This window comes from Manis pentadactyla, chromosome 14, assembly GCF_030020395.1.
Source record: "Manis pentadactyla isolate mManPen7 chromosome 14, mManPen7.hap1, whole genome shotgun sequence".
Lineage (NCBI taxonomy): Eukaryota > Metazoa > Chordata > Mammalia > Pholidota > Manidae > Manis > Manis pentadactyla.
In genome coordinates this window covers 3,583,456-3,595,665 of record NC_080032.1, presented here as the reverse complement: position 1 = coordinate 3,595,665, position 12,210 = coordinate 3,583,456, and the positions used below count along the sequence as shown (strand labels likewise).

The following is a 12,210-nucleotide window of genomic DNA, read 5'->3' as shown; positions in this document are numbered from 1 at the left end:
AAGCCACAGACTGGGGGTGTGCTTGACACTCCCCTTGTCTTCACCCCCACGTCTCACCGGTTCTACCACCCACAGCTGGGGCTCTGCATCGGCCTCCTCTCGGTGCTGGCAGCAGGTGCCTGCCACCTGGGCCCCCCCAGCGGCCTCTCGATCCACTCCTGGCCGCGTTCCTTGCCTGGCAGCCTCACAGGGTGAGCCTGCCCGCAGAGGCCACAGAGATCTCTGCGAACACAAATTCCATCACGGTGCACCCTAGCCTCAACCCCTCAGGGTAAGAGGGTCCTGAGGATGAGGCGCCTCACCTCTGTGGTCCTGCCCCTGGACTCTGCCACCTCTACCCATCGGCCCCACTCCTCCTGAGCTGCCAAGCCCCGGGTCGGCTCCTCCGGCGCACCCAGCTCCCAGCACGCCTGCCCTGCTCAGCCCCACTCTGGGCTTCCGCGAGGGGCCCCCCTGCTCTCCGCCACCCCATCGGCGGCTCAGCGAGATGGACAATTCCAGCCGCCCCTAGCTGCCCCCGCTTCTGTCTCCCGGACTGAAGAGGAGACCGGGCCGCTTTCAGGACTAGTCAGAGCCGGTCGGTGACATGAGCGAGGGGCAGGTGGGGGTGCTGGGGGGGCCCTGGGAGAAGGCACAGGCCTGAGGCCTGAGAGACCACGGGCTCTGGACAGAGGCTGCAGCCCAAGGCAGGCCCAGCAGGGCCCGGGGAGGGGTTGGGGTTTAGTCCCCGCAAGCGCGGGGGAGGCTGACGGCGAAGGTCGCGTAGTCCTTCGTCGGAGATGGCAGCGGGGTGGCGGCGGGCACTCCTCGGGGCCGGGCAAGGCGGCCCCGGACGGAGCTGGGGAGCCGGCCGCCCGCATCCCTCCCGCCGCCCCCACAGGGCCCTTCCCCGCCTTCCTCCCGGCCCCGCCACGAAGCCATCAGGACTCCCCTGATTGCTTTCTTTCATTGCGGTGCCTTTCTTTGCCACACACGCCCGCTAATGCCGCCTTTATCACGGAATTAGGGGATTTGGGGCCGGTCGCACAAAGAGGCCTCGATAACGGCCGTAATCAAACGCCAATCGGCCGATCTCGAGCGCACGGAAAGGAGAGCGCGGGCCGGGGATTAGCGCGGGGCCGGCGGCCAGACGGCGAGATAGCATCGGCGCGGCCCCGCCGGGAAGGGCCCAGCCCAGGCTCGGAGAAAGGCCGGCTTAGCCGCTCGGCGCTGGGATTCTGAAGCCATTAGGGGGGATTAGCACCCGGGTTAATCTGCTTTGGCTGCTCGATTGTCAGCAGAGCGGGCGCGTGGGCGGAGATGCCCTCTACCGAGGGACCGCGCAAGCCCTGAAGCCCAGGCGCTGGCTGGGCTCAGTTTCCCCAGCTGTCACTGGGCCAGGTTGGTCCTGAGGAACAGAGGGAGGGATGTACACCTCGGCTGGTCAGGCCAACGGCCCGATGTGTGCACCTGGCTCACCAGGTGTGAGTGGAGCCAGGCCGTTGACCCCAGCCTCTGTCCCCGCCAGCCTTCCAGGGAGATCAAGGAACTTAGCCCCTGTCCATTCTCAGAAACACGCTTCCTTTCTCCCTCCCCAGCCTGCCCTCCCCACTCCATCTGACCTTGACCACCCCTTGTGGCCCTGTCAGCCTCCCCAGTGAGCTTGGGCTTCTCAGAGAAGCACAACCCCCTCGCCATCATGGATGGCTGGGAAGCAGGTTGCAGATTGGGAGGATCTTACGGAGCCCAGCAAGGAGTCACTGTCTGCAGACCAACTTTCCTTTGGGGTCCCTTCCATGGTATGTACCCCTGAGGGGCATGTTTGTTGATTGACTCACTGACAGGGCTGTGACGCCACCTGCTGCCCCCTCAATGCTACCTTAAACCCCTCTCACTAGGTGAGGGAGGGTGGGTGTGCAGGCTTGGGCCTCCATAGTTCCCATTTAGGTCCTTTATCTCTGCCTGCGTTTTCCCATCTAAGAAATAGGGCTCGCTGGTAAGAGGAAAGACCTTGCCAGGAGGCCCACTGTCCAGCTGTGCAGTCTGTGCCCGCTGCTACCTTCTGTAGGCACTCCCAGTCCCCATTCCTCCTCCTGTCGTTGCTAATGACAGGCCTCTAGAGCGGGGGGCTCAGAGGGGTGTCCTCGCACTGTAGGGGTTTTCCTGTCTCCTCCTCCATGGGGCCTCACAGGAGCCCGCGGGTGACAACAGATTACCGGCCTGGAGCTAGCCAGGCGGGCAGGGCCAGTAAGGGACGTAGCAGTGGAGAGGCTGGTGGAGTCCTCTCGGTCCCTCGCTCTGACCCCATCTCCTTTCCCATGGCTGAGACTGGGCACACTGCAGCAAAAAGATGCAGGGGGAGGAAAAGACAGTCTCAAGTCCTTCCTCTCTTCATTTGGCAGCGAGGTTTCTGCAGCCCAGTCACGCTCTCTGGGAGCTTGGGTCTGAGGGTGCAGGAAGGTATCCGGAACAGAGGGCTGTGCTGGGAAAGGGGAACAGGTCCCCGACCCGCATACAGGTGCAGACAGTGTGAGATTCGGGATGAAGGCCGAGGGCGAGGCGGCGCTGCGGGAACAGGTGTGCGGCGGCCCGGGGTGAGGCAGAGAGCCGGCTGCGCGGGAGAAGCCCAGCCCTAGGACACAGGCACCTTCAGGAGGCGGTGGGGGAGGCGCGGACGTCCGCTCAGCCTGGCGCGTCAGGAGCGGCCCTTGGCAGCGGCCAGGCGCAGTGAGTGACTCGGGGAGGGGTGGCGATGGCGGCGGGCCGCGAGCGTGTTCGAGGCATTAGCGCTGAAACCCGAGGACCGGAGTGCTGGCAGGGGCTGTCACAAGGCTCCCAGCAGGCCGCAGACGAGGCCGCGAGGAGCCGCACGACCCTGCGCGGGGAGGCGGCGCGCGCCCATGACGCCATCAGCGCGCGCCCCCTGACTTCCGCCGCGAGCATTCCCGCCGAGGAGGCCCGGGCTCCTCCCTTGGCGCGGAGTTCCCGTCCCCGAGGCCGGGAAGCCTTCTGCGCCCACAGGATCGGTCTCCGGACCTCCAAGGGCGGGTGCCGAGAGAGGCCCTTGAGCAGACGGCCGAGGGCCGCCCTCCCCTCGGCCCTAGCGGGTACAGCAGCTCTGGTGACCTGGGCCGACCGGCCCGAGAAGCCCCCGGATCACGATCGCGGGCGGGTCACCTTCTCCTCTCACGGCCCTGGGAGAGGGGCCCCTCCAGGAGCGAGGGGTGCCTCGCCAGGTCCTCCGCTGCGGGGCTGGAGCAGGGGGTCTGCGGGTGCGGTCAGGCTCTAGGGCCGCGGGGGGCGGACAAGCTGGCTGGACAGAGCGCTTCGGCGGCCCCAACCCGCCCCGCGCCCGCATGCAAGGTCCCAGGAGCCGCACGAAGCAGTGCTTTTCGGCCAGCGTTGGGCTGCGGGTCACTGTAGGCATGTGAGCAGCGCTTAGGAGCAGAGGAGGTGGGGTGGGTTATCCCCGACGTCACTTCAGGAGACGACACCCCTGTCGTCAAGTGGGGCCTCCCGGGCCAGTTCAGGCCGGTGCGTGTGGCCGGCCAGGCAGAGGGCAATCGGTCCTGGGACATTTGCCAGGTGGGGCCTCGGAAGAGGGGCGCTAGAGGGCCACCGTTCTGTGGGTCACCCATATTGTTGGCCTTGTTCATGTTTACCAGCCTGAGTGTTCCCTGTGGCCCTCCCATCATGCTTTTAGGCCAGTTCCCCACCGTGCTTGCATCTCTGTCCTTGTCCCTGGTGTGCCCCATCCCTGTTCCCACATCTTGAGGAGGCAGAAACTACTCAGACCCTGTGATTCTGTGCTCTTTACCAAAGACCACCGTCAGGGATCCAAAAACATGTAGGAAGTAGCAAGTCAGCGAGGAAAATACTCTGGCATTCTTGGCTGGGATTGTTTGTTGTGAAGGCTGAGTGTGCAACCGTCTATTGGCTAGACGCCAACCTCCAAACAACCGTCTTTGTTGGCTAGAAGCAGACAGACCCATTTGTCAGGAGTGACTGGCTGTTTCGTGTGCTCTGATCTTCACTTATCACCTACACAAGGACATGGGAACACCCAGGGGACGCTAGTGCTACTGGCTGAGGGGAGGCTTCAAGAGGTGTGGCAAGGGCTGGAGGTTAGCCAAGCCCTGCCCCAGGAGCAGCCACCACTTCACTCTCAGCTCCCTTGCCTGTCTCTGAGGCCACTGTTCCTCCTGGGCACATTACATGATAATCCCAGGCTTAAGGTTGAGCCAGATGGTGAAGGTTGGCTGTGGCTTTACAACTAGGTACAGAGGCTCCAGCCATGGCTGAATCTGGTGACTTGGAGTCCCACATTCCTCATTTCACATCTCATCTCTGATATGTGGACCCAGCCACCTCCTGGGTTTCTCCCTGGCCTTGTGTCCAGGTTGGTGGGGTGTGGGGTGTGGCAAGTCTGGAAGTTGAGTCTGTTCTGCTACCTGATTACTTAGAAGATCTGCACACATCTCTGGAAGGGCAAGGGTCCCCTGCCATCAGCCTCCTCTCTAGCCTCTGGGGTCTTACATGTAGCTGGTCTCCCTCCAGGCTCACTGCCTGTTCACTTTGCTCGTCTTGCTGGCTTTCCCTCAGCCCAGGCACTGCAAGCTCTTTCCTGCACAGAGGACACCCCTCCCCTTCAAGTCTCAGCTCCAAGTACTGAGTGTGCCTGCTTCTTCAGGTGAAGTGTGACAGGCGGGGAACGATTCCACCAGGGCGGGTGGCTACTCCTGGCCCCAGGGGATTCAGACGCAGCTTAATCAAATCTCCTGGCTGGGCAACCTGCTGTCCAAGTTACGCTGTGCAGCACAGGGACGGGAACCCTGGAGCCACAGCAGGATCCCTGCTGTTCCTGCGGAGGCGTTAATTACCTCTGGGCACAGGTCCCCATGCCCTGCACTCTGCCCAGTGCAACCTTGGCCCCTCCCTCCCTGTGAAGGGGGCCGGCAGCAGGGTTCTGGGGTGCTGTGCAGTGAGTGGGTGCCATTCCTGGAGGTTGGTATTCGGGGACATTTGAGTCCCCACAGGGCTCAGCAGCTGGGCTTTGCCTATTAAGAAATATGTGGAACTCAGGAGTCTGCAAACCTCCTGCAACCCTAAGAAAACAGCTACGTGTGCAGGCTTGTCCTATCACTGTTCTGAGCACTTTCTAGGGATCACATTTCATCCTCACAACCCACTCCCTGTTGCAGATTAGGAAACTGATAGGTGACTTGCTCACTTTGGGAGTTAGGGTTCTGTCCCATCTACAAATGGTGCAGCTGGAGGGCAGGCCCCAGGGGAGCTGTGTGCCCCTTGAGTCCCACTGTCCTGTGCTGTAAGCCAAGCCAGTGACTTAGGGTGGGGGCTCCAGCCCTGTTGCCTTCCCAGAGCTCCCACATGCCCTGCTGTGGGTGTGGGAGGCTAGCCCTTGGCCTCTGTGGGCTTGTGAGCTTTGCTGCTGGCAAAGGTCCTGTTGTGGCAAAGATGGGTAGGTGTCCTGTGAGATGAAGAGCACCCAGCTCAGTTCCTCAAAACTCCGTGTTCCCCTTGCATCCCCAAGCCCGTGCCTGGCCCGCAGATCTACCCCGGTCCAGACTCCAGGGACTCTGGTGCTGACCGAGGCTGGAGTGGGGCACCCTCCCCCAAAGGAGCAGCTCCAGGGACATGACCTGCCTACTGGGAGGCTTCTTCTAGGCTGTTTCCCCACTGACTGAGTGCCTTCTGCCCCTACACAGCCAGAGGTCCCAGTTCATCCCATCCTGCTCTTGGGCCTCCTCCACTCGGCTCAGGGTTGTGGTGCCCAGCTCCTGACACGGGGTGAGGAGGGGCACCCAGGGACACTCCAATTCAGGGCTCTGAGGTGAGGAGCCCCTAGCCCTGGTCAGGCAGCTTCACCCCCTCCTGCCCCAGGGCAGCTGCCTCCCAGCCTGTGTGAAGGGGTAAGAAAAAGGCCCCCTGCTTAGAAGCTCAGGGAGCCAGAAATTAGATGCCCCGAAGCACTTCCCTGTAAGCATGCCATCTTAAGAGAAACCACAAGTGGGCCTTAACGTGCAGGCTGAGGGGCAGACAACCCGGGAGCAGCTTCCCAGGCCCAGCCACCAGCACAGCGCAGCTCCACTCCGGCCACTCAGGGCTGCCTGTCAGGTGACCCTGAGGATGTGTGTTCCAGCAGACCCTGTAGGATCCTGCCCACAGGCCACGTGCAAATCCTGGACAGAGCCCGATTCCTCGGCCTCACCTGGCCAGGCCTCCTGCAGGGCTCGCCCACCAGCCTGCCTGCTGCTTGCTCTCCCTGCCCCTGCTGGTGCCTCTGCTGAGGGCCTGCCTTCTGCAGTGGCAAGTCCACCACTGTCCACCCACAGATGGGCCCACGCAGGGACAGGAGGCTGAGACAGGATCCTGTTTATTCTGCCTTGGGAGGGTGGTCCTGAGAGTGGTGGGGGCCACCCTGTCCCAGGTGGAGGGAGGGCCCAAGAGCCAGTTAAGGCCAGTGGCGGGAGAAGCGAGGGGCACACAGCCCCTGGAATGCGGTGAGGCCAGGCTGAGACCCGGAGGCAGCTGTGGTAGGCTGGGGCAGGTGCCCCTGCTGCCCAGCGTGGAAGGCACCGGGCTGGGACCGGGCCATGGCTACAGGGCCGTGGACCCAAGCCACATGGGCACCCCGGAAGCAGGGTACCGGGTCACATGACACAAAACATGAAACACAGGCACATGGCTCATGAGTAAGCACATGGACAAGTGGGCACAGATTCACAGGCCAGAGGGACACCCAGCCTCTGCCTGACACACCGACACAATGGTAGTTGACCGCAGGGCACACATGGTACTACAGGACATGTGGACTCAAAGGCCACAGGAGAGACCCAGGCCACGGAGCTCAAGGAATGGGGGTGGGGTCTTTTGGCACAACTGCACTGGAATTGTAAGGAGAGGGTGGTGTGGGCTGGTCTGCAGGCACCTGGGGGCAGCTCCCACTGATCCTCAGGGGCTTAATCCGTCTTCCACACCTTGTTGAGAAGCTTCACTACCTCATCATAGATGATGAACACGATGGCCACGTCCAGGCAGACCCGGCCCAGGCGGGGGACAGTGCCCTTGTAGAATCTGGGGGTGCCGGGGCAAGGCAGGCAGTGAGGAAGTGAGGAGGGGACAGCAGGGGTGGATACAGATGCTGGAGTGGGAGAATGGGACCCTAGAAGTAAGGATTCCTGGGCTGGCAGGGGGTTTGGGGTGAGGCCCAGGTAGAGGACAATGCCCCTCCCCTCCCCCACTCACGCCTTGAGCCCCTCGTTCCTCAGGATCTGCAAGCCACAGTCCCACGTGTTCCGGTACTTGTGCGCCTCCAGGCCCTGCAGGACACCAGCCACAGGGCTCAACAGCCAGTCCCTGTACCAAGACCCCTTCCCCTGGCCCCTTCCCGGTCCTGCCGCCACCTGCATCCGGGTCTTGATCACATCCAGAGGAGTGTTCCCAAAGACGCTGGCGGCGCCGGCGACAGCTCCAAACACCCCGGTGATCAGCGGGTTCATGGGCTTGTTGGGGTTGTCCCCTGGACGCGGGTGGGGGTTGTGGTCAGAAGGTGATGGAGGGCAAAGCAGAGGGCTCTGAGGGCTGAGGAGGAGCACGAACCAGTCCCCACGGGGCCCAGGGGCTGGGGCCCAGGCCTGGAGGCCTGATGGGAAGCAGAGCTTAGCCCGAAGTGTTTGGAGGTGGGATCCTGGGCCACCACCATACCTCGGTACCAGTTGCGCAGGGAGGTCATGACGAAGAAGCGGATAGCCTGGTTGGATCCCTGCTTCAGCACTGTGGCTGTGAGGCCTTGGTACGTCCCCTTCAGCCCTGGGGGCAGGCAGGCACGGAGGTTACACTTGGGGAGCAGCACGCAGGAGCGCTAGGGCGGGGAGCAGGCAGTGCAGACCGCTTCTGGCCTGGCCGAGCCGTCCCTGACTACTTGAGGAGGAAGGCCGAGTGGCTCACCTTGTTCCCGAATAATCTCCCTAACCCCGTGGAAGAATCCTCTGTATCTGGGGCTGGCAGAGGTCTGGTCATGGATGAACTTCACCTGAGAGAGAGGGATGCAAAGGCACCGGCTCCCAGGGTGCCTCCTGAAGAGCCCACCTGGTCTCTTGGCTTTGCAGGCCAGGGCTGGAGGTATACCTCCTCACCTGGAAACAGGGCCCCAGGGCCGTGGTGGGCACAAAGCCCCAGAAGACAACAGGGCTACTGTACTAAAGAGTCTTCCCTGTTTGCTGGTATCTCCTTCCATAGCTTAGCCAACAATCACTTTTTTTTTTTTTACGTCGTTTGTTTATAATTGTTTCTTAAAAAACTTAACTGGAGGGGCAAGAAAAGGAACCTAGAAGTAAGGACTCCTGGGATGGCAGGGGGTTTGGGGTGAGGCCCAGGTAGAAAAAAATGGCCCACCCCTCTCCCACTCAGGCCTCGAGCCCCCCATTCCTCAGGATCTGCAAACCACAGTCCCCCGTGTTCTGGTACTTCTGCGGGAGAAGGCACAGACTTCCCTGCAAGAGTGAAGGGATGGATGCCGTGGCTTTCAGACGCCAAAAACAGAAAAGGGGATGCCCTCTCCCCTGGGGACCCACTGTCCTCAGGACAGAGTCCAGCCTGCACAGGAGGCCCCTCCGGCGGTCCTCCTGCTGCCCAGGCAGTTCCCCCTGCATGCTCTGCGGCTCTTCTGTGCCCCCGCCCCGCCTCAGCTCCGAGGTCTCCTTGGTGCACGGGACCATCACCGCCCGGCCACCCCAGCACCCCTCCGCAAGCCCTGCCCCCTGCCTGAACCTTCCCTACCTTGATGGTCTCCATGGGGCACACGACCACCACCGCTTCGGCCACGCCGGCGCCCAAGCCGCAGAGCAGACCGCGCGTGCTGTCCAGCCGTCCCTGGGCGTCCCGCATGTGGTTGCTGAGGAACTCGAACATCCCGAACCTGGGGGCGGAAGGCGGGGGAGAGAGGGGCTGCCGTCGTGGGGGTGGAGGGCGGGTAGCCCCTGGGGGCTCCCTCCTGCGGCCGCCCCAGTCCTCCTTACCTGACGGCCGCCTTGGGGATGGAACCGTAGAGCAAAGAGCTGAGGCCTCGGTACAGGCCCAGAATGCCATGGCTACGCACGGTCTGCCGCACGCAGTCCCCTGCGGGAGGGGGCGGTCAGCGACCCCCGCCGCCCTCAGTCCCGCCCCCGCAGCTCCCGGCCGAGCTGCGCCCTCCGGGTGCCGGTTCTCCCGGGGCGCACCGCCCCTTACTCACCGATGCCTCGGTACCGCGGCGGGTGCGAGCGCTCGTCTAGCTGCAGCTGCGTCTTCACGTACTCGGTGGGGAAGGTGATGCAAATTTCTATGCCGCCCGCCAGGCCGCCTGCGGGGGGACCCGGGCGCTGAGACCCCCGCGCAGCCGCCCGGCCTCCCGCTTGTGGCTGCCGCCCGGGCCCCTCCCCCGCCCCGGACTTTGCCCGGCGACGGCGCCGCCGGAGGCGGGGAGGGTCCCCACGCCCCACCCTCGCCCCGCAAGGTGTGGGGGCGACCCGCAGTGCGAGCCCCCGCGCGCCGGCTGGGGAGCAGGGCCGCGCCCCCCGCCCGACCCGGAAGTGGGGCGGGGCCTCGGCGTCCCCTGCTCAGTCGGAAACCGCAGGGCCGGCGGGTGGGCGCCGCGGAGTCCGCGTCCGGGGGGCCCACCTGCCAGGATCGCCTTCCCCGGGTGCGTCAGCTTGGCCTTCCCAGGCGCGGGCGCAGCGGCCGCCAGAGCGCGAGGCGCGGCCATGGCGGGCGGGAAGGCGGGGCGTCGGGGCGCCCAGCGTCGGCCGCGGGTCCGAGCCTCCTGCTCTCGGGGATCGGTTCGTGGAGGCAGCCGGTTAGGGTCCGGGGGGCGGGGAGGCCGCGTCAGCTACCGGGCCCCGCCCCCGCCCCGCCCCTCGCCGGCCGGGAAACTGAGGCCGGGCGGGGCGTCCGGAGGCAGGCGCAGGGGCGGGACGACAGCCCAGCCAATGGCCGAGCCCGGGTCCTCGGGAGGCGGCGTTGCGCCCGGGCCTAGAGAGGTGGGTCAAGGTGCAGTTTCTATAACTTGCCTCGGTATCTGGCGGAGCTGGGTGCGGGAAGGAGCGGGTTCCACGGTCTCTGTGTCAGTCAGGAGCGACAGGACCCTTGGCAATCACGGGTGGAGAAAGGACCCTTCCCCGAAACACGTGGGGCTAGCTACCTCCCTGAAGTTTGAGGGTTTGGCCTTTCAACACGCGAATGGCCACGTGGCTACCACAGCTGCCACGGGATTTAAAGCTCCACGTAGGGCGCATCGTCGGGGAAGAACCCGAAGGCAGCCGCAGGTCCCCCACCCCGCAAGAGGTCCTGGAAAATCCTACGTCCCCTCCTTCGCACACCAGCACCAAGCAGGGAAACTTTGCCTTGATAAACCAACTTTAATATTCATGATCGGCAGGAGGCTCTGGGCCAGGTTATAAGGTCTGTTCAGTTGTGTCTGCAAGTAGCCTGGAGGGGGCGGCTCCACCGGTGCAGAATGTGGAGAGGGTGCCCTTCCCCCACAGGACCAGGGAATCTTGCAGACAAGAACTCCCCAGGAATGTCTGGCTCCGAGTCAACTTCCCTGCGTGAGGGCTGGAACCAGTCTTCTCCCAGTCAGTGGCTACCCTGGCCTCAGGCTCAGGGCTGGCTCAGAGGCTGCCATCGCTGGGCCTCGGCAAAAATAATGTCCAGGTGTCCCTGCCTGCCATCAGGGTCCTCTGTGCTTCTGGGCTGACACGCCCCCTGAGGAGGGTAATAACCCAGTAGAGGGGGTGTTGCCACTGAGCACCCACTACATGCTGAAGCCGGACACAGGAGGCTGGGTGAAGGCAGGAGCAGCTTCATATCCATAGGGGAAGCCAGTAGGGGCAGGGGCTGGGCCTGGGCCTGCTGTCAGCATCAGCTGCTGACCTGCAGAGGGAGACGCCAAGGGTGAGCAGAACTCACTGCTCCCAAGTCACCAGGGCCCAAGGAGCAGGTTGCACACCAGCCCTGACCACCCAGTGGCTGAGGCACCACAGAGCAGGTGCCTAGAGGCAAGGTCTGTGGGAGCTGCTGTTGGGCTGGCCAGGCAAGAGGGGTAAGCTAGTCCCAAATGGGACACTTACTTATTAGCTCAACTGGCTGGGTCTCACTCATGCCCATCAAAATCTAAAACAACCAGATTGACATTAATGGTGGGTGGGCACAATGACCCCAAGCACAGCTGGTGGGAGAGTTGAGACTAGGCTCATTTGCTGCATGTCACACCATGCCCTCAACCTGTGTTAGTCGTGAACACCAGGACCCAACAGCCTGTCTGTGCAGTGCACACACGAACCAATTTATCTGCTCAACAGCCAGGCCATCCAGGCAGGCTCCTAAGGGCAAAGCCAGCAACAGCCTTACTGCCTGGTGGAGGGCCAGGCAGGGTGGCACACAGAAGCAGCTTGTTGTCGGCTGGCTGCCAGGCACAAGGAGAGGCAAGGCAACCCCACCAGGAAGCAGGCACCAGAAATGGGGGGGGGGCAGGGGCTGTGCCCCTATGAACACTACTGAATACACGAATCTCCTCCACACCTGGCGGCCATGGCGGTCTTCCTGTCCCCCCACCCTGTCCATTCCTGCCTGGACCTGAAGCCCAGTCAGGGGAAGGTGGTACGAACTGCCTCCCCTTTTCTCCCCTCCCTAGGGGGCAGGGGACTAGGGACTACAGGTGCCACGTACCAAACAGGAGAGGGGCGGCTTCCACTACATGCTCCTCCTGTTTGCGCAGACTCTCTGAGGCATCCAGTCTGTCCACCTGCAGAGGCGAGAGCACAGGAGCGCCTGCCTGAGTGCCTCAAGCAGTCGGGGCCTGGGGGTGAACGTGGGGCTGGACGGCCGGCACGCAGCCTCCAGGAGCGAGCGAGCTAAGGAGGCTCCCGGGCCAATGCTGTGCCTGCAGGGCCCTCTGCCCTGCTCTACAAGATGAACCCTTTGTAACTGGGCAGAGACGGGGTGCCCGGTTGAACCCCAGCCACTGTTCCAGCCTAGTACTTTCCAAGCGGGCACTTGGCTGCCAGGTGCACCAGAGCAATTGTGGGTGACTGCAGGCTGTATGTGGCACGGCTGATGGGGCTGAGTGCTCCCCTGGACACAGGACCACCGCCAAGATAATGCGGTGCTCCCTGCTTCCAGCCAGTCCTGGCCACCCACCCCTTCCTAGGAGACCAGTCACTCACAAGTGCGACA

General features: G+C 63.4%; 2 protein-coding genes across 2 annotated transcripts in view; both read right to left on the bottom strand.

The window, feature by feature from the left end:
- Positions 1-6,355: 6,355 nt before the first annotated feature.
- Positions 6,356-9,865, bottom strand: SLC25A1 (solute carrier family 25 member 1). Its single transcript, XM_057491942.1, has 9 exons — positions 9,658-9,865; positions 9,233-9,340; positions 9,018-9,117; positions 8,779-8,917; positions 7,948-8,032; positions 7,705-7,809; positions 7,404-7,519; positions 7,246-7,319; positions 6,356-7,074 (listed from the first exon to the last, which is right to left on the bottom strand). Exons 1-9 carry the CDS (start codon positions 9,740-9,742, stop codon positions 6,960-6,962), a joined length of 927 nt encoding a protein of 308 aa, XP_057347925.1. The 5' UTR covers positions 9,743-9,865; the 3' UTR covers positions 6,356-6,959.
- A 22-nt stretch (positions 9,866-9,887) lies between these two features.
- Positions 9,888-12,210, bottom strand: part of CLTCL1 (clathrin heavy chain like 1) — an 86,329-nt gene continuing 84,006 nt past the window's right edge. Inside the window, exons 31-32 of the mRNA XM_057491937.1 lie at positions 11,704-11,779; positions 9,888-10,908 (exon numbers count right to left, since the gene is read on the bottom strand). Coding sequence (XP_057347920.1) covers positions 10,790-10,908; positions 11,704-11,779 — 195 coding nt within the window. The 3' untranslated portion in view covers positions 9,888-10,789. The remainder of the gene's footprint in view (positions 10,909-11,703; positions 11,780-12,210) is intronic.